Source organism: Manis javanica, chromosome 4 (assembly GCF_040802235.1).
Source record: "Manis javanica isolate MJ-LG chromosome 4, MJ_LKY, whole genome shotgun sequence".
NCBI lineage: Eukaryota > Metazoa > Chordata > Mammalia > Pholidota > Manidae > Manis > Manis javanica.
The window spans coordinates 31,375,120-31,396,071 of NC_133159.1; the positions used below are offsets into that span (position 1 = coordinate 31,375,120).

The 20,952-nt window shown below is 44.4% G+C and overlaps 1 protein-coding gene across 7 annotated transcripts in view; it reads left to right on the forward strand.

The window, feature by feature from the left end:
• Positions 1-19,508, forward strand: part of NFYC (nuclear transcription factor Y subunit gamma) — a 69,183-nt gene extending 49,675 nt beyond the window's left edge. For 4 of the 7 annotated variants that reach the window (XM_017670668.3, XM_073233741.1, XM_073233742.1 and 1 more), the window contains 7 exons: positions 185-298; positions 3,346-3,441; positions 8,289-8,462; positions 11,489-11,647; positions 14,766-14,873; positions 17,330-17,389; positions 18,626-19,508. In XM_017670668.3, the coding sequence (XP_017526157.1) occupies positions 185-298; positions 3,346-3,441; positions 8,289-8,462; positions 11,489-11,647; positions 14,766-14,873; positions 17,330-17,389; positions 18,626-18,745 (831 nt within the window). In that variant the 3' untranslated portion in view covers positions 18,746-19,508. Of the gene's footprint in view, positions 1-162; positions 299-3,345; positions 3,442-8,288; positions 8,463-11,488; positions 11,648-14,765; positions 14,874-17,329; positions 17,390-18,625 lie in introns of all 7 variants that reach the window. The other 3 variants (XM_073233744.1, XM_073233743.1, XM_017670682.3) reach the window with 3 other exon arrangements.
• The last annotated feature ends 1,444 nt before the right edge of the window (positions 19,509-20,952 follow it).

Here is a 20,952-nt window from a genome sequence, read left to right on the forward strand (position 1 = left end):
CTCCTCCTATCTGCTTCGTCCCTAATTATTGGATTTATTTTACCTTGAAATCTCTTGAGGCTACCACCTTTGCATTTTTCAACCCTTGCCCCAAAGTCCTCTGGCAGAACATGAGGCAAGGAATAAGCCAGCTGGTTTGAACAACTTCCTGGTGATTGACAGGGAGGGCCTACGTCTGTTGCAGATGATCAGTGCAGAAGCCCCTGTGCTCTTTGCCAAGGCAGCCCAGATTTTTATCACAGAGTTGACTCTTCGTGCCTGGATCCACACAGAGGATAACAAGCGTCGGACTCTACAGGTAATATTCTAGACTTAAGTCAGGAAAACTGGCCAAGCATCTGCCTTTGCCTGCTTCTCTTGCATGGCTTTGGACCAAAGATTGTTCTTTGTTAGGCCTCTGTCAAGCTGACATGTGTGATTGGGATCTTCCTCTACTGTTGGGAGGCAGGCATATCGTAGAGCCATGGTAGTATTTCCCCACTGAGAACCTTGCTTTTCAGCTCTCTCATGATTTTCACAGCTCAGTGACTGAACTCTTCACTTGGTGACCCCTCTCTATAAACAGAGGCTAAAATGATATTTATCTATTTCCAGATATAAACAACTTCTGGTTAGAAGCCTTTGGGAGACTCAAAGAAAGCACAGTCCAGGAAGAGTCAGTCTAACTAACCTCATTAGCTTTTTTTGTTCCGTATCTTTCTTCCTGGGAATCCTTTACTTCTTTTTTGTTTTCTTTTTATTATAATACAGCAAATCAGCATTCATATTATATGAAGACCCCTTGGTCATTGGCTCTAGAGGCCGTCAACAGCTAGACCTTAGCTCTTATAGGAAAGGTTTCCCAGGTGTAAGAGGTAGAGTGAAACAGATACAAGACAGTGACATTATTTTAACAAAGCCAAGAAAATTAATCATATTTTCTCGTTTTCCCTTTACCTCCAAAATTGAAAATGCATGCATTTATTCATTTATTCTGCAAATATTTGTTGAACCATAATTTGCCAAGCATTATTCTAGCCTCTGGGGATTAATATACAAAATAGACAAAAATCTGCACCCTTGGGAAGCATACATTTTAATACAGCCAGGCACTGAGAACTTAACTTTGCAACATCATTTGTAATTTGGGAAATACAAATTAAAACCACAATGAGATGCTGTTTTATACCCACTAGAAATGGCTAAAATTGAAAAGACTGACAATAATACCAAGTGTTAACAGGGAAGTACAGCAACTGAAACTCATATGTTGCTGATGAGAATGTCAGGTGATACAATCACTTTGGAAAACTATTTGACATTCTCTATGACCCAGCTATTCCACTCATAGGTATATACCCAAAAGGGTAGAAATTCTTATATAGGAATGTTCATAACAACCTTATTTATAATTGCACAAAACTGAAAACAACTCAAGTATCCAAGTTGGGAATATTATAAACAAATTGATATATTCATAGCATGGATTGCTACTTAACAATAAAAAGAAATAAACTATGGTCCATACAGCAACATGAATGAGTCTCAAAAATAAGTTAAGGAAAAGAAACCAGAGGAAAACAATACATAACACATGATGCCATATACTAATACCTGTTGTGGCTGCCCCAGACTTGGGGAGGCGGGTAATTGACTAGAAAGGAATAGAAGGAAACTTTATATTCTTGTCTAGGTGATAGCTACCTGGGCACATACATTTATTAAAATTCTTCAAGTTGTGTACTTAAGATTTCTGTATTTTACTGAATATCAGTTTTCAGTGAAATATTATTGGCATTTAAAAAGGCAAAATGTTAAAAAGACCAATATCTGTGTTTTCAAAATATTGTAGAACACTTTATAGTTTGGAGGTGATTATTATTTCATTCCTTTTCTCTCTCATTCCCTCTATAGATAAGCCATTTAGATAGCTTGAGGTGACATCATCAAGAATGTGATACTATATGGTACTAATCTTAAATGAGACCTGGCAGTCTTAAGATACCCCTGCTTCAGTCAGGAGGGTTTATTATCAAGCTGGTGGCTGGCAAGAAGAGTGGACTAGAGTTTTGCCTTTCAGTGGCTTGGGGCCATCACAGAGACAAGAGAAGGAAAAAACAGAAAATTTCCATTCCCTTCTATTTTGTCTGATGAGTCACCTTCTCTTAAGATGTGATATATAGAGAGGTTGCTAAGGGTTTGTTAGGATGTTACTTTCCCCCCAGTATTTTATTATGAAAAAGTTCAAACATAAGCGAAGTTTACAGTGAATACCTATATACTTACACCTTGGTCCTGTTAAGTTTCTTTTTTACCCCATATCTGTCTGTCCATCTATCCATCAAATCATCTATTTTTAAATGTATCTCAAAGTTTACTTTCCCCTAAAGACTTGAACATGTATATCATTCACTAAAATTCACTCACTGTTTTTTCCAGGTTTTTTTTATTTGCTTTAAAATTTTCATACAGTGAAGTGCCCAAATCTTAAGTATACATAATGTGTTGGTTTTCAATTAAAAATCTTTTAACTTTATTATTAAAATTCACTCACTGTTTTTTCCAGGTTTTTATTTGCTTTAAAATTTTCATACAGTGAAGTGCCCAAATCTTAAGTATACATAATGTGTTGGTTTTCAATTAAAAATCTTTTAACTTTATTATTTAAAGAAAGGGAGTGTCATTCTTAGAACCCCATTGGTGTTCTTAGAACACCTTGATTTCAGTATCATTAGTCAGCTAACACCTATGTTCCCTACCCACTCCTACTGCTGTTCTACTAATTTCAAACTTTGAATATTCATGTCACATTAAGATTTAAACCATGGATTAACACTGTGACTTTAAGTTCCAAAATAAAAATCATAGCCTTGTGGGAACTAACGTACCTAGATACAGTGACTAGGAACCACTGTAGGAAGTTACTGAATTAAGAGTTCAATAGAGATTCACAAGGCTTGTAAGATTGAATAATAACCTAACCTTACTGACTGCAGAATGACCAGAAGCCTACCATTTGAGACTGTTAGATTTGTACAAATTGAGTTGGGAAGATAGTCATTTTAACATGCGTAGAGAAGTCCTTGGGGTAGGATCCAGCAGATATAGCTGTGGTTGGAGGCTCAGATACCTGGTTTGTAGAGCGTGAGCTGCATGTCCCTCCTTCTGGTTGATGTCTGTCCCTCACATCTGATCATTTGATGTTTGTAAGGTTAGGCTGTGCTTATTTCAACTACAGACTTGGTCATGGCTTTTTAGTTTGCCTTAGAAGTCATTGTCTTGTCTTACTTGTAACTTGGAGGGTTCAAGGCCAGTGAACTAGTTTCTCTCCGGGCTAATTTTTCACCCTGCTTTTCTTTGTTACAGAGGAATGATATCGCCATGGCAATTACAAAATTTGATCAGTTTGACTTTCTCATCGATATTGTTCCAAGAGATGAGCTGAAACCTCCAAAGCGTCAGGTGAGCTGGGAAGGCATTGCAGCTGCTCCGACTAAAGAGCTCCTTGCATATTGGTGTCACGTATGCTCCTTTTCCTCTTAGCACAAGTCATTTGCTGTTCTTTTTGCTTCTTCTCTAGACCAGATCCATCTCTAACATCTTCTGTTACTCATTTATGGATACTTTTAACTCAGTGCCTATGAGGTGGTGTTTCAGTGAAAGTAGACAAAATGAAAATTAAAGACTTTAGTTATAAACAGTAAAGTGAAGCTCATTTCAAGGTATCCTAAGAATTCTATCAGAATTTTTAATCTGGGATAAGAGAATGCTCCCAGTGAGTTACAGATCTTAAGATTTTCAAGAAACAGCTTCTCTGTGTGACAGTGGTGTTTGGAGTGAGTGGCCTTTGGTTTTCTCTTACTGTAGACTGTGGTTCTCTATATAGTGCTCTGGCTACACATTCGAATCACTTGTTAGGGCTTAAAAAAACATGAGTGCCCAAGGCCCCACCCCATACCAGTTGAATCAGAATCTGTGAGGGGGAAGCCCAGGCATCAGTACTTTTTTTTAAAGCTCCCCAGATGCTTTCAATGTGCAGCCAGATTTGAGAACCACCACTTAAACTGTTTTTTAAGCAATCATGAGACTGACGTGAATGTCTGCTTTTCTCTCTCTTCTGCCTGCCCCTTTCCAAAGGTCACACAGATTGTTTTTTCAGCACCTTGGGGTGCATAAACCTCCTAATTGCAGTTGTAATAGACCCCTATCCTGTATAGCTCATTGTTTTAGGCATGCAGATTGCATGACTCACTAGATATAGTAGAGATACTTGGGTATTAGTAACAGAGTCTGACAGAAGCAAAGCTATGCTTTGTTCTGCTTGCTTTGTTAAAAAAAGTTTTAAATGTTTTTAATGGAGTATTTCTTAGTATATTATCCTTAGAAACAGAGTCATTCAGTGACAGCCATTCTCCCATGCTGTCTCATATTAATAACCAGTCAGAAGTGGGTGCCTTAAAGGACATTTACAATCCTGACCCTGTCTGGGGGCCTTTAGGTTAGCAAGCGCCCTGTTCCCTCCTTAGCGCAGGGTGCCTCACTGCATCTCCATTCTTTCTGGGCAGTCTTTGCTACTGTAAACATCCTTGACTGGAAGCTGTAAAGTGTTCAGAGGAGCTTTCAGTCGGATGTTTACAGCGGCAGGCTGCCACGGTCGTCCCTGGTTGCACATCACCTTTGAAACATTGCAGGTTTGTGCCCATGGGCTCAATTTCTCCTCTTGGGGTGCTTTCCTCCTTTCTGAAAAGTCACTAGAAGAAGAACTCAGACCACTTCTTTTCATTCAAAACAAATGGTACCACATACCTGCTGTCCTTGTTGGAATTTATTTCAGAAGCCCTCTTTAAATACATAAGGTACTGAGCCTTATGTGACAAAATCAGGCCTTGCTCATGCTTGTTGTGCTCTTATTTTCTGTGGGCTGCCTGCTGAGCCAACCGGCTGGAGGGAAGAGTCATGTCTTGTCCCTCATGTGCTTGGCTTTCTCAGGGTGTCAGGTAGCTCATTCCATCCTAGACTGACTGAACATACTATGATACATCTCCTTTTACAATGTGTCTAGCTGAAACAGCTACTTGCTGCCTGGATTCAATTCTTTGTAGGTGTTTGAGCTGTTGATTGGCATCTTATTTGGGACAGCTGCTGCCTGGCTTTTGAAAGGTTGAAACTGCTGAAAACTGGCCTGAAATTCTAAGATGAGCACTTTTAATCCTCTGTAGACATGAAGTTTTCCCAAGCTCCAATTGGCTGGCACCTCCTAAGTCCTTTAAAAGAGCCTACTCTTTAAAACTCACCCTTTCTGAAGAAGGCAGCAGTTCATTCTTGCTACTGAAGCGAATGTACTTTTTTCCAGTTGGGCTGGCTGCACAACACTGTATTGGTGGCCGTAGGCTGTGAGGCTGCTCATTCTCTGGCATTGTTTGTCAATCTTCACTTCTGAAAAGATTCTGAGAGCACAAGCCCTCTGGTTGGGGGAGGCCACTGCTAAAACTGGGCAAGTGCCCCATTCTGGATTGATCCAGTCATTCAGAGATTATTCTAGCATTCAGAGGTTGATTTCCTACTGCTGGGGAAAGAAATTAGCCAGAAATACAGAGTTGTGGATCTAAGGTCCTTGACTTCTCAGAGACAGTTGGGAATTTCTCTTGTTCTTTGGGAAAGCAAGTAAATACTATTCAAAAGCAGAAGGTAGTTGAGGCCTGACTTCTACCCTACTAAAGCTATGAGTTGAAAGTTCCTGCCCATTGAAATGTCACTTTCTCTTCTCCCATTTCTTTAAACCAAGCATAATCATTCCCTTGCTAGCTTGACCTCCATTGGCAGAATAAGTCTTCATCATACAGAAGAACCTTAGAAATGCCTCCTTCCATTTCAGCAATTTGAGAACAGCCATGCCTTGTCCTCACTAACAAACCTAGACCTCTCTACTGTATGACACTCCTGGAGTGTCCTAGACATAGCTAGTAGTTCATAAGCAGCCTAAAAGGGTATAGTAGGCAGCGTAAGAGAACCTCTACCTGCTATCACAGCTTTTGGCAAGGGGTGTTTTGGCTTCTGAAAGGGTTTGCTCTTTGTCTAGCAAAAAGACCACCTTCACTTTCAGATCAGCTGCAAGGACTAATAACTAGAGACAAGAACTAGGCACGTGCTGGGAAATGCCAGTGTCTCCCTACCTCCTGACTTCCTACAAGTTGGTTCCAGTGGTGGAGGTGGGGGGCGGTCTCAGTCCTCTGTACCCTGCTATCACCCAACAGCTTTTTCAAGTTAGGTCTGGACTTGAGTGATTGATGTCTTTTGTAAGGGAAAAGGAGCTCCCAGTGGAAAATAAATATGGTCAACCTATTTCAAGAGCTTTGAAAAGAGCAGTTGGCCTCTGTTTCTTGGCTAAGGAGGGTACCAGTATTTTATCCTTGCCATAGCCAAGACCTAGTTGACAAGCTGATCTTTATTTAAAATGGTGAGAAGCTGGATTTGAAGTGAAGGAGATGTTGTCATAGTTAAGTTGTTCTGGAAACTGAGACCTAGATGAAAATCAAAGGAGACCTCCTTTTTCTTCTGCTCAGTATGATCATGTTCAGCGTTCATATTATTTGGAGCTGAAGCACAGAATATATTAACCTAGAAAGTTGGTTCATGTTTGAGGAGTAGCTTAGAAATCCCAAATGTTACGATGTCTGCAAAGACTGGGGGAATGGCTTTCAGAGAGCTGTGTCATGCAGAGACCATGTTTCTCGGAGGCTAGATATCAGCAGGCCTAGTTTTAGTATCCTGGGCCCCCAGTCACCAGGCAAGCAAGAGAATACCCAGCCCTGTTTATAGGACATGCGAGTTTCTCCCTGCACTATGGTCATAGAATCCTAGAAGTAGCAAAAGAATTTAGGGACTCTTGTCTATTGGTAATAGCAGTTGGGTCCATGAGAATTTGTCATACGACCAACTTGGGTTTAAAAAGTACTACCTCCAGCTGTCTGTCTGGCTGTATAAATGCATTCATCATTCAGCAACTGCTTACTGAGTGCCTACAAGGGAATGAATGAGTGGTAGGGACAGTCAGGAGTGAGAGAGAGCTAGGCTTTGTCCTCATAGGACTTCCATTCTAGTGAATTTGATAAGCAAGTACAAACAAGTGTGATGAGCAGCACAAATTGGGACACCTTACTTGAGGGGATGGGGTCAATACCAACTTTATAAATGTCACTTTGGGGAGCTTTGAGGCAGTCTGCATGGTCTCTATACCTTGAAGTTCAAGGGTCTTTTCCTGTTTTCCTGAACCTGGCAAACTTAGCCCAGAACAAGAAAGGACTAAATTTAGCTAATATTTTTGCTCAGCCAGCCCAAGTGGTTGTGTGTTTGTTGTTTTTGTTGTCATAGGCAGGGGCGCCGTGTGTCACAGGGCCGTCCGGAGCAGACGTGGATCTCTGTGTCAGTGGTCAGGGGCCGACCAACCCCGGACCCTCAGGCTGCAACCATGTCGTAGTGTGTGTAAACATCCTACACTCTCAGCTGTGAGCTTAAGGTGGCTGGGAGAGGGTTGTTTACTCCTTCTGCCATGGGAAACGTCAGCTGAAGAAGGAAGTCTCTTCACCCAGCAGATTGGACAGAGTGCGACCTCCCTAGTCAGCCGAGGAGGCATCCCAGCGGAGAGCTGTCCCTCAGGCCCCCTGGGTTGCGCTTCTGTGGCTAAGTACAAACCAGAACCAGATGTGACACTGGATAGATGTGGCCTTCACTGACCACAGAGCTCTCAATGTGCTGTGAAAAGCTGGGCACTTGCCTAACAGTGCTCTCAACATTTGATTCCGAAACCAACCTAGGAAAAGCCCTGTGTCTCTTACCCCTGCTCTGTCCCTCCTGAGGTGGTGGGGACAAAATAAGGAGAGTGCTGCCTCTTTGCGAGTTGGGGAGCTGGCCTGAGAGCATGACGTTTGGGTAGGATCTTCCTGGTGCTTGCAGTTAGCACTGTTCTCAGATCACAGGCCTCGGCGGCATTTACTGACAAGCACTGCTGGTGTATGCTGTTTAGTTACGGTAATTATTTGCCCGTTTGCGACTCATCACGCAATGGTGATTACTCTGTACTTCAGAAAATTGGCTGTATGTTTTCTAAAGCCTATGGAATCTGTTATTTTTAGTTTGATTTAGCACAACTGGTCTCTTCAAATTCCACTTTCCTTTGGCTTCAAATGTGGAGAGCTCAGCATTCAAGCAGACAACTGCACAGAGCTCATTTGGGGGAGGAATGGAAATTCACTGTGGTGGCTGCTGAGTTGGTTCTTTTCCTCTTACCTGCCTCTCCTTCTGCCCCACAGGAGGAGGTGCGCCAGTCCGTGACTCCTGCTGAGCCTGTCCAGTACTACTTCACGCTGGCTCAGCAGCCCACCGCCGTCCAGGTCCAGGGGCAGCAGCAAGGCCAGCAGACCACCAGCTCCACAACCACCATCCAGCCCGGGCAGATCATCATTGCACAGCCTCAGCAGGGACAGGTCTGCGAGCTGCCGAGGGTGCCCAAGCCTCTTAGGTTTGGGATAGCTCCAGTGTGACTAGGGCAGAGAGGCAGTCAGTCATAGAGCCCTGGATTTGAAGTCTGAAACTGGGCATTTCCCCAGATTCAGCCACTGAGATAACGTGTCACCCTAATCTCTCGAGGCCCTAGTTTCCTCATGGGTCAAATGAGGAAAGTACAATGAACAAGATGTTCTCCAGGATCCCTATAAGCCCAAAAAAATATTTTTAACTCTCTATAATGCTCCATGACGGGTAGTGGCATCTCCATAGAAGGTATTTTAAGTGGACCCCATGCCTGCTGTCCATGCCTCCGGTGTCTACACCGCAATTGGAATTTATGCCCTTACATGGTAGATCAGGCCTCAGCTGCCAGTTTGCATACCTCCCCTCTTCTTCTCCCTATTTCTCTGTCCCACCATATTTATGTCAGTGACCTTCTCTTTTTATAATGGTAATCAAAAGATACTTTCTCTCCCCAGCTGTGTTGTTGTGAGAGCAGTAACATGCATGTTTGTTGAGGATCATGAGAGGCTGCAAAGAACTGTGTTCTCTGAGTTCCAAATCTGAATTCCTTGTCAGTTGTTTGTTTATTCATCAAACATTGAACATCCAAAGTCCTATGCTATGTGTTGGGGATACAAGCATGAATAAAACAGTCCTCATTTTTAAGAATTCACAATCTAGTTGGGGCTACAAATACTTAAAGATTATACTATCACTTACAAATGTAAGATATTCTTAGGATTGTGTCAAGGGTGTTATGGGAGCACATCAAATGGGGCACCTAACGGATGTGAGGGAGGGAGAAGACATCCTGAAGACAGTGGTACAGGTCTTAGAGGAAACAGTGGAAATGAATCCGATGAAGAGGGAAGGGAGGGCTTTCCCAGTGGAGGGTACAGCATCAGCACCGGGCATGCTGTCAGGGTTCAGTCAGCATGGGGGGAACTTCAGGGCAAGTCTGAAAAGATAGGACACATCTTAGCCTTGTGTATTCTAGTAAGGAGCTGCATTTGCCTAGACAGAAAAAAAACAGCAGAGCAGAGGTATTTATCATTTAAGTATTAATTATGACTCTAGGATTTATTCCTTGCTCATTTTTTAATCCATGTAACAGAAATTTACTGAATGCTTCCCCTTTGCCAGATGCCCTGGTAGGCAGGAGGGGTTCAAAGATGATTGCAGCTTAGTCCCTGCCTCAGGGCGTTCCACTGCACTGGGATGCTTAAGGGACCTTCTTTGGCTAATGCTTGTGCCTTTGCAGTAGCGAGAGCTTTACCTGCCAAAGGCTTTTATCCTTTCTGAGCGAACTTCAAGGAGTCTGCCAAGGGCTGGCTCCAGTTGGCCGATTATCCTAAGATGCTCATGGCTGTTGTGCCCGGACAGCAGGGCATGCCATGCGTGACTTGACTGCTGCCATGATACCACAGGCCCTCATTTTCTTGAAATGATTTAGAAATACCTTGGAAATCCTCTTGGGAAAATTGAGTTAATATAGTACGGTGATGAGTTAGCTGCAGTATGCTTTGTATTTTTTAAGTCCACGAGAATTGCATCTATCTTCTCTGCCACCCAGACTTGCTCAGCTTGGAGCTGGTAAGGCTTGTGGAGATTGCAGAGTTGGTCCCTCCCAGCACCTTTCTGCTGTTGTTTTGCTGTCCTGTTGTTCCAGGATGGCTTATGCTGTGTTACACCTCCCTGGACCTGTAGTAATTGGTATTTCATGTTGAGTTCAGAAAGCCTTTGCAGGACAGAATACATATTAAAGTTGGAAGGCAAGCATGTTTTGGTGAAGTGAATCCTGTGTTTCTGTCATAAAATTGGAAACTTTTTTATTCTTGGAGGTTTGAGAAATAGTCTGAGTTGAAAATTATGCTGAGAACTGGAGGTGTTTCCTGTTATTTTAGCCCACTTCTGTGTTGTGTATTTTTACAGATCCCTCTGTTACCTTTCTTTCCCACAGTCCTCCAGTGTATAGTACCCCTGAATCTAGTCTGTAGTTCCCAGAATACATCCCTTGTAACTTTAGATGCATGGTAGACATATGCAGTCAGAATGTAAGAACATCAGAACAGCAACATGGATTGAAGCCTATAATTTCACTGAAAATCCCAAAGTCATCTTATTGAGGTGATTTTTAATTCAGAGTGGGGAGAGAGCATATCTGAACTGGGGGTTGGGGGTATACATATAGATTAAAAGGTCCCACCTCCTTCCATCACCTCCCCCCACTACTCAGCACCACCTCCACCACCAGGTGAGCAAGACATGCTGGCTCACTGCTTTGGGTACTCTATAAAGGTCGTATCTAGGGCTAAAGTTTTGAGATTTGAACAGATGACTGACCTGTCCTTTGGACTGTTTCAGGTCTTACTGTCTCTCATAGGAGCACGTTTCATAGGACTACAATCCGCTAAGTGTATGTGAGAGACATGGACTCTGCCAGGTCATATACATTAGACAGAAATTTCTTAAATCTGAGATACCTGTTTCTTGACAGTTAAAATCCTTGTTTATTAAATTCTGTTGCTTAGGGGTAGCCTCAGTTAAGATTCAACTCTTAACAGTGTCCAGTGTCTTAACAGTGTTTGTCCCATGGGAAGCTGTGCTGTGATCTAGAGCAGCCAGCTGGACGGTGTGGGCTGGAGTCACTCTGCTGCTGGAATAGGGCAAAAGCCAGTATGTGGAATTTTCATTCCAGCATCTTGCATGTCTAAGAAGGAGCCCAGGATCCTGAACTTAGTAAATTCGTATTGACAAATTGGGCTAATCCTTGTGCTTTTGCACTGGTGAGAACATTACCATCTGTTTTACTTTAAACAGTAACTGTAGCAATGCCCTAGCCTAAAGGATTGTGTAGGTTGAGTATTATTATTAGTGTTAAGATGAGCTAAGGTACTCATGGAGAGCATTTGCTCCTAGTTAACCGCTCAATATTAACTCTTTGGTAAGCCTCATGGTTCTGAGTCAGCGCTCAATTAGCTTGCTCATGACTTCTATCCAGACCACACCGGTGACCATGCAGGTTGGAGAAGGTCAGCAGGTGCAGATTGTCCAGGCTCAGCCCCAGGGCCAAGCCCAGCAGGCTCAGAGCAGCACGGGACAGACCATGCAGGTGATGCAGCAGATCATCACGAACACAGGAGAGATCCAGCAGATCCCGGTAAGCCCTGCCCTTCCTCAAGGTCTGCATGGCACTGTGCAATGTAACAGGAAATACTTAAAAGATTTTATAGACACACACATACATATATGTAATAACGTGTGTGTGTGTGTGTGTGTGTGTGTGTGTGTACATATGTACATATTTTTAAATCTATATTCCCATTACCCTAGACTGCAACTTACTCCGCTGTGTACTTACCCACTGCTTTCTTTTCATTCAGGTTCAGGTTCACCACGGGGCAGCTCCTCTTGATTTCCCCCATCCCACCTACACAGAGAATTGTTGTAACCACTACACCGTGCCAAGGCCCAGAGGCCCTGTGTGGCAGTCCTGTCTTTTGATTAACTGAGTAAAAGAGGGAGGTGTACAGGGAAAGCCATAAATATACTTGTTGCATATTCATGAGTCAGTTCCCAGTAGAGCCTGCAGCAAAGTGTATTTTTGGCTTTCATTTAACTTATCTATTCCTTCACTGTGGACTGCTGCTTCCTGTGTGCCTTGAGGGATTTCATTTCTTAAATTTGTTGGCTTTTTTACTTGTACTTCTTTTATAAAAATAGGTTCCTGTCTTAATACTTGACATCTATACATTGGTCATTCTGCCCCTAACAAATGTGGATAGTGAGTGACATGGAGGAGTCCCTCTGTTTCCTGCCCATTTGCTCATCCTGTTGTAAGTGAAATGTAGACAGATACAGAAACTCACTTAAACTTGGTTAACCACTTCCTCTTTGAAAAAAGCTTGAGAAGCACCCTCTTCCTTAGATTAACATAGTAATAGCCCAAGAAAAAGCTTAGAAAAGTGGAGGCTGTGTTTCTGTGGATCACTTTCCATCTCACTTCTCCCTCCCTCCTCCCTCCCTCTCTCTCCCTCGTGCATGCACACATAGAGTATCTTCAAGTCCAGGTGTCTTGCCTCACTGTTTCACCACCAACCACAAGACCTCTCTCTTGAGTGATTCTCATTTTTGTATGTGAAGACACCAAAACAAGTTCAGTGAAGCCAGAAAAGAGTCCCCACTTTATAGTAACTTTAACTAGAATCTTTTTAACCTTCTGGGGCACAGAGCCTTAGCACAGATTTGTTGCAGAATTCAGGACCTTGTCTTTACTGTTCTCAGATACTTTCTACAGCATCTGCATTTCTAAACTCATCAAAGTGTTCATAATAATGATAACCTTCAGGAAGGAAACTGTTTCTCTTTGAAAGCCCAAGAGGGGGACGTGTAGGGTTATTCCTTCTGTGATTAATGTAAAAAGCTGTGAGGGCCCCTAGCCTTGTCCTGTGGTTGAGCATTGATAGGCAGGGGATCACCAGATGTCTAAACTGAAGCCTCAGAGAAGAGCTTCTTGCTTCCAAGAATTACTTGGAACTCTTTGGCTCACAGCTTTTCAGTCACATTTGAGTTTCTGCAAAGGGCTCTTCCCAACTGGGAAATGTAAAATCTGTAAAATCCAATGCTGTCAGTGTACCTACCCCTGACGTCTGGGACAAGGCTTTAGTCTTTCATCCCATGTTCCTTGGCTGGCGTACTAGTGACTCTTGGGACCAGCCACATCAGTCTCTCGGCAGATGAGGTTACTCAGGTGCCCAGCTGCCTCCATCCCCATAAGCAACTCAAAAGTTGTTGCCTGGAAGCTGCATTGTGGGATACAGGTGGGGAGTCTAGGCATGGCACCCCAACTTCCCAGCAGCATCTCCTGGTATATTCTCCAGAAAAAAATGACTGCAGGTCATAATATCCTGCCCTGTCTTCTTTGAACCAGATTCTTAATAGGTTTTTATTTTTCTATTTCCCTCGTCTTTTCTTAAGTGGACATTTCTGGAATGGTCTACCAAGAACTTCAGTGGTAGTCTTTTCTTGGTGATTAAATCCTCTTTGAGGCTGGAAGTTTCACAGAGGCAGTTTGATTTAACCCTGCATACAGGAGTGCAGCTTCATCCTATCAGCATTTTCCTTATGGAAGTGAAATTCCCTGCAATGAAGTTAGTTCTTGAAGGCAAGGGGAAATTTTTCTCCAGGGTAAAGAAGTGTGACTTGCCTAGTTGCCTCAAGAAGCTCACGCTTGTCACAAAGGCAGCCTGGGCAGCTAAGGAGAGTGGTGTCTGGGCCCCCAGGTAGAGAGACCAAATCTGCTGGTCCTGCTGGGACCTCTTTCATACCCCATATCATGAGTGTGAGTGTCTCCAGTCCTCCTCTGCTGCCTGTTTTCTCTGCTGAGCCGCAGTTCCTCTCACCTTGTAACCGCCTGGGTACCCCCCTTCATCTTCACGCTGGAAGCACTAATGCTTTCGTGGTGCCCTGGAGTGTCACTGAGTCCAGTTAAGGCTTTTAGCACACAGTTAAATGCAGCAGTGTGGTATATGGTATTATCTGAGACTTCATCTTAAGCATGAGGGACTCAGAGGGCATTTTTGTAGCTTTGGTTCCCCATGATGGGGTTTTCTATAAAAGATTTATTGATTCAGTTTCCTCTTGGGAAATGTTTGGCCAGAGCTAGTGCTGAACACCAAGGATCCTAAAAATCCCACAGACCCAGGTTGGTTCTGGCTCTTGAGGATGGAGATAGTAAAGCAGGCCAGTTTTTTCTTTAGGATGTGCAGCATGGAGTTGGGGTACTAAGGTGGTGAGGTGGGGTAGTGGCCATCTTCTTTGGGCTCCTGAAGGAACTGGAGCCCTCAGTATTATATCAGCTATCCTGGGAACTGGGGCTGGGAAATGTGGAGGTGGAGGGGAGAAGGCCCACACTTAGGTACAAGCATTCCAGTAATGCCAGATAGTCTTTGGGATGAAATCCTAAGATTAACTGTGATTAAACAGCTAAGAACCAGTGCATGTTGAGGGTACAGCCGTGCTGTTCTTGCAGATGTGATAGGATCCTCTGGGAATTTTTTCCGAAGTCCATTCAGAGAACATATCCTTTTCTGTGTGTTGTGTGTTGTGTGATGGAGATGTTATGGTTCTGCTGTTGTGACCTCTGTTAAAAAGGAGCTTTTCAGGGTAGGCTTCTTTTGAGAGGTTTGTGGGGTAGGGAACAGTCACTGTCTCTGGTCATACAAAGTTTGCCTGTTTGCGGTTGCACTCAGTTCCTGTGGTCTCTGTCTTTGCCCTAGGTGCAGCTGAATGCCGGCCAGCTGCAGTACATTCGCTTAGCACAGCCTGTGTCAGGCACCCAAGTCGTGCAGGGACAGATCCAGACACTTGCTACCAATGCTCAACAGGTATGTGCCTAGAGATGCAAGGCTTGAGTTGGGGAACCAACAGGAGCTGGTTCTGGAAAGGAGTGCTCAGCACACGACTTTCTTGCCACTTTATCCTTTAGCAGTTGACTTTCACACCCTCCACATCTATTCTGCATGCCAAGGGACAGATGGGGTTTATAGGAGTATTGGATTCAAAGTGTGTCTCTTAGCGTCTTGTTTTCAAGGGACAAAGAAATGCAAGGCAGGGGAATTCTCAAGAATAATTGAAGAAAGCGTGTGTGTGTGAGGGGGGGTGCGCCTGTGTGTGTGTGTGTGTGTGTTTGTGTAAGTTGGGTAAGGGAGGTGTTTGACAGATTGCCTTACTGTCAGGCTGAGTTTTCATCTTTAAACCTGAATAACTTTTGGGTTCTGGAACCTCCTGTGCCCTTTGGGAAGCTTAATTAGACTTTACCCCACCTCCTCATGCACTCTTTGCCAGGGATTGCTCCCCTTTTCTCCTCTCATGTACTAACATGTTGAAGGCTGTGAGCCATAGGTACTGAGGGGGCTGGGCTTGGGGTTGGGGCTGTGGGCATCATTTGCAGGGATGGGGGATACTCGTCAAAGGGAGGTTAATGGACTCATTTGCCTCAGACCCAAAAAAAGCAGCAATCGTTTAAGAGCTGGACCTGTCTGGCCCAGTTGCATTTATGGTGATGTATCTATTGACAGTGGTGACAGAGCTGAGTTTGTAGTGCAGGTCTCCAAAGATCTCATTTGTGAAAATATGAGGAATGAGCCAACAGCAAGACTTCTGAGATTCATACAGTCTCTGGGATCGTTAAAGTGCCTGCTCTAAACCTTGGCTCGCATAGGGACTTGGGCGTTTCCCTAGTTTCCTTGGGCCTCACTGACATGGAATCAGATTTCAAGACTCGTCATACCCTTGGGTACCCACCCCAAACCTTGTAAGATTCTAAACTGGGATATAAAAACTATATGGCATGGGGGTGGGAGGAAATTAGAAGAGTTTTTGGTTCCCCAGAGGTCAGTTTGGGGACCAAAAACTAAAGCCAGGATGTGGGGAGAGTTGGGTGCACAGAGGGTAAGGGGAGAAGCAAGAAGAGGGCATCTGAAGGCAGTCTGTCAACAACACATTGCAGCTGGGACAACCTGGCACTTTGTAGGTGCTTAGTAAATGTTTGTTGAATGAATACTGATAAATAATGTAAATGGAGTTTAAAGGTATAAATGAAACTTGACTCTCAGCTGATCTGAAGGGCATTCCTGCTGACCATAGAGTACAGTTAACCTCATCTATGAGAAATATTTTCCATTTGTTTCAGGGTCATTCATTTATCCTGCAGATTAATTTCTTGCGGTATGTTTTGAATACTTTGCATTGGGAGGTATAAAGACAAAACTTAACTTCTACCTTGAAGCAGCTTACATAGACTGGTGGGAAGAGAAAGACCCAAACATGGAATAATAATAAGAAATCCTCCCAAAGCCCTTCTATATCCATCCACTTCTTGCTCCTTGCAGCCTCGTGGGTGGGACTGATAGGTTGTTTTTGGCCATTGTGAGGACACTTGAGAGAGCAACCTTACAGGTTGGCTGAGATGATTGCAGATGATGGAACACAGAGGGCATCACTAGTCAAATGTTCCATAGATACAAATAATGCACACAGGCACACTTTCTTATCGACCTTCTTTCTTACTGACCAAGTATCTCCAGCAGCTGGCATTTATATGATGCACTTTTACATGTCAGTAAATTTCTTTTTAAAATCTATTTAAAATTCCCACATACGATTTTAAGTGCTTGTGATAAATCTGCCACCCCACCCCACCCCCGTCCCCAACCCCGCCTTGGCCCAGAGGGCCACACGTGGCCTCTCTCGGAAAAAGTACTTCACAGGTTTGCCACAAGGGCTTTCAGGGCCAAGGCTACATGCTCGCCAGGGTGTTTCGTATTCCAGTCAGATAATCTGGGTGATACGGGTTTGGTTTAGAGCCCACCTTCCAAGAATAAAAGGGACCACTTATCACTGCCTGGTTTGCACTCTGCCTTCAATGGCTGAAAGATAGACTCTTAGGGCTTCTGCCTAAACCATAATTATTATGCCCTGATGTTAGCACCTAGGAGCTAGCTATTTGTTTGACTTGAGCCCCAGGTGCTAGAGATCTTGCAGTGAGTAGATGGCAGGAGTGGGGAGTAGGTGGAAATTAAGAGAGACAGTCATAGAAGGTATATGTTACGTGCTCCAGGGCCCTCTCCATGGTGCTGACTCTGAGTAGCTATCAGTGCTTGGGGTAGGGAGGGGCCCTTGCTTTCTTGGTACCTGTCAGGCACTTGTTCTGTGCCAGGCCTTATTCTGGGTGCTCAGTATGCCTTGTCTTGTTTGATCCTCACAACCCTCACGTGGGTGGTGGGCTGGTGGACAAGATCCTGCAGCTGACCTGCCTATTCTGCCATCTTAATTCCTACAGATCACGCAGACAGAGGTCCAGCAAGGACAGCAGCAGTTCAGCCAGTTTACAGATGGACAGGTAGGACACCCAGCCTGGGCAGGAGCAGAGGGTGAAGAGTTGGGGCATAGCAGGTAATATCTTTGGGTTTGGATGATTAGGGCAACTGTCCCATCTTCTGTGAGTAATGAGTGGACAGAAATTGTGAAACACAGTCGTCTTTAACGGGTGCCTATCCTTTAGATTTATGGACTTAATGGGAACTACATCCTCGTTTTACAGTTGGGTAAACCGAGCCCTGCAGATGTGAGGTGCTCACACAGCTGTTCATTGCAAAACCAGGACTAGGTTGCAGGCCTCCTGTTTCCTTCTCTAGGACTGGTTTTCCCTAAGCCATGCTGTTTTTTAATAGCATGGATTGGTTGAAATGAAAAGGAAATGTGGTTTCTCAAGCTGTCTTGGTGCCTGAAATTGAGTAATTCTAAACCCATGTGAGGAAGGAGTCTTCCCTTTTCCCTCTGCCTTTCCCCTCACACTGTAATCCCAGAGACCCCTGAGGACATGATAGGATGACATGCCCAAAATTGTGTTCTCTGCTGCCGTGAAGGAAGAGGAGTTGACATCAGATCCCACCTCTGGCTTCTTCCAGTCCACTAGGCTGCACACCAGGGCTCCTGTGGCCAAGTATCTTGGCTTTTGGTTTCTTTTGGGAACTTGTGAAATCCAGTATCCAGTTGACCCTAACCTTCCATAGTGGCCATGTGAGATCTTCTCCACCCTCACACATCACAAGGCTATAGTATGTGTTTAATCCCAGGTGACTTCCTCAGCAGGGCCCATGGAGAAGTGCAGGTTAAGTGTAGCCTCAGCCTGAACCAGCTTTTCTGAGGAAAGAGGAGAGGGGGTAATCCTACTGCCCCTGCCAGTGAGGATTATTAAGAGTTGGGGAAATGCTGACTTCCAAGCTGCTGGTATAGTGGTTCGAATTGCTTGTGTTTGTCACAGAGGAACAGCGTGCAGGAAGCTCGAGGCTCTGAGCTCACGGGAGAGGCAGAGCCCAGAGAAGTGAAAGCCGCAGGAAGTGCATCTCCCTGCACCTCCTCCCCGCCCACCACACACACCCCCACACACCGGGCTGGTGCCTCCTGTGTCTGCTGCTCCCAACCCCAGCAGAGCTCCACATCCCCTCCTCCCTCTGACGCCTTGCAGTGGGTGGTGGTTGAGATATCTGGGGCCCCCAACCAACTTGAGGCCCATAGGGAGCTGCATGCCCCTCTCCCAGGGGTGACCTCACTCTCTCCTCTCCACCCCTCGCAGCAGCTCTACCAGATCCAGCAAGTCACCATGCCTGCCGGCCAGGACCTCGCCCAGCCCATGTTCATCCAGTCAGCCAACCAGCCCTCCGACGGGCAGGCTCCCCAGGTGACCGGCGACTGAGGGCCTGAGCTGGCAAGGCCAAGGACACCCAACACAATTTTTGATACACAGCCCCGGTCCGTGGGCACAGCCTCCCTCCCCAGATGACCCGGCTGACCTCAGCGCCTCCTGCAGGCTGGGACACTGGTGCAGGTGCAGCACTCCCCTCACCTGGGGCTGAGATTCTCCAACAGAAAGATGCAATATTTTTTATTTCGTTTCTTTCCATTTTTTTCTCCAAGGAATCAATATTTCAATATGTTGAGCTCTGTGTCTAGTGCTATGAAACAAAAATATTAAATAACATATTTATGGCAAGAGTGTGGTTGAAGAAATACTTGTGTTTTTTGGTTCTTACTGCCACTTCTTTTTAGGAGCAAATCTGCTCAGGGGTATATGTTATCTCCTGACTCTTGGTACAGCTGATACCCCAGAATTTGCCACCTTATTCTGCCCTCAGATTAAATGAGGTGAACACATATCACTTCTTCACTAGCATCCTTCCTCCGTGCTCCTGCTCTTGCCCCAGAGCTCTGTGTATTTGCATCCAGAGGCCATGGAAATATTCCTTACATTTAAGAGGTGAATTCATTAGTCAGGAGAGTGGATGGTTTCAGTCCCAAACCTCCTCTTCCAGGGACCTAAGGAGACTAGAACTCAGTGCATTTGTTGTCCCTACCCCCATTTTTTATTTTATTTTTTTAAATGCATTAAAAACTGTGCTAGTCTCCTTTGTTGTGTGGACTTCAAACTGCATGAAATGCAATAAATCCATTTTAGGTAACTTAAGAGTCTGGGTTTCTGTGTTTGGGGGCATTCATGGGACCACTTTGACTGGGAAAGACTTGGAAATTGGAAAGGTTTATTTGTCCTGGGTAGTGGGGGATCTTGTGAGGAGAGGATGTCCAAAGTCAAGGGAACTCAGGCTGTGTATCTGATTCAAACTGAAGTCGTCAGCTGATTTTTTAAATTAACTTCATCACAATCTATTTGCTGCTCAGAGGTACATGCCTACCTTACTTCCTGGACTGCCACACACGGGCCAGATTCAGCTGTGTCCTGTTTGGTTGAGGGCTGTGAGATTATCTTTCATGGAGGAAGCTAGGATCTGGGTAAATCCCTCTGCTCTTGGCACAGGCTGGCACTCTGAACTGACTGCTGTGCCCATGCCCATTACCAAAGGTATGGCATCAGCCATGGAAGGCAGCCCAAAGTCCCTTGTCAGCCAGCCAATCAGAAGCGTTCTATAGCCAGGGCTGCTTCCTGTTAATCAAAGCAGGGACAATAGAGCATCCCACTTCTTTCTTGGGTTTCACTGGCCATAGAGGGCAGTGGTGAGCCATCTTCCTTACCTTCATATGCCATTTTTAACAGCTAGAATAGAGCTTGTTGTCATGGGAAGAGCCAAAAAAAACTAGGTATAGTTTCTTCTCTGACAGTAATATACTGTAAAACACTGGGCAACTCCCTTTTGGGGACTGTCTTAAAGGGTGAGGTGGGAGTGGGGAAGAACCTTTAATGTTAGATGATTTCAAGTCTGACCCTGATGCTCCAATTCCCTCAACAAATATCCCCCACTGCTAACCATGGTAGGTACTTGGACAGCTATGTCTTCTGTTTCATTTTCAACCATTTACCTAAGTGTATCTTATCTTATTCCACAAAAAACGTTAAGATGGCTTGCACTGAAAACATACACAGTGAAATAATAAAATATGATGAATTAGAATTAAGGAGAATATAATTGAGTAGGAAATCAGGATCATAGAAAACAAGAACACAAATATTCTGACTGTAAAGATTGAATTAGGTTTCACATTTTATCCTGGGTTTCCTGGCTGCCAAAAGAGAGACAGGGGATCAGGTTAAGAGATTCACACTATAGAAGGAAGAAAAATAACATCATTTTGCAAAAGCAGAGATTTGCCTAGTTTGAACGTTTGGATACATGGGTCCCCTCCAGGGTGAAGTGAAGCTAGTGATACTCTCACTACAGGAAGTCATTATATCTGCCCCTTGAGTCAGGAGCAGCCAACAGCTTCTGACTCCTCAGTACAGTGCCCCTCCTCCTACTGTTTCCAGTTATTTATCTTAATTCTAGCACTGGACTTCTCTCTGAAGGGGATCATTTTGCCACTGTCCGGTACCCAAACACATCTCAGACATGCAAGTATTCACTAATAGCTGTGTGCCTAGCCCCATCTGGAGAGAATGAGCATTTGTGTGTG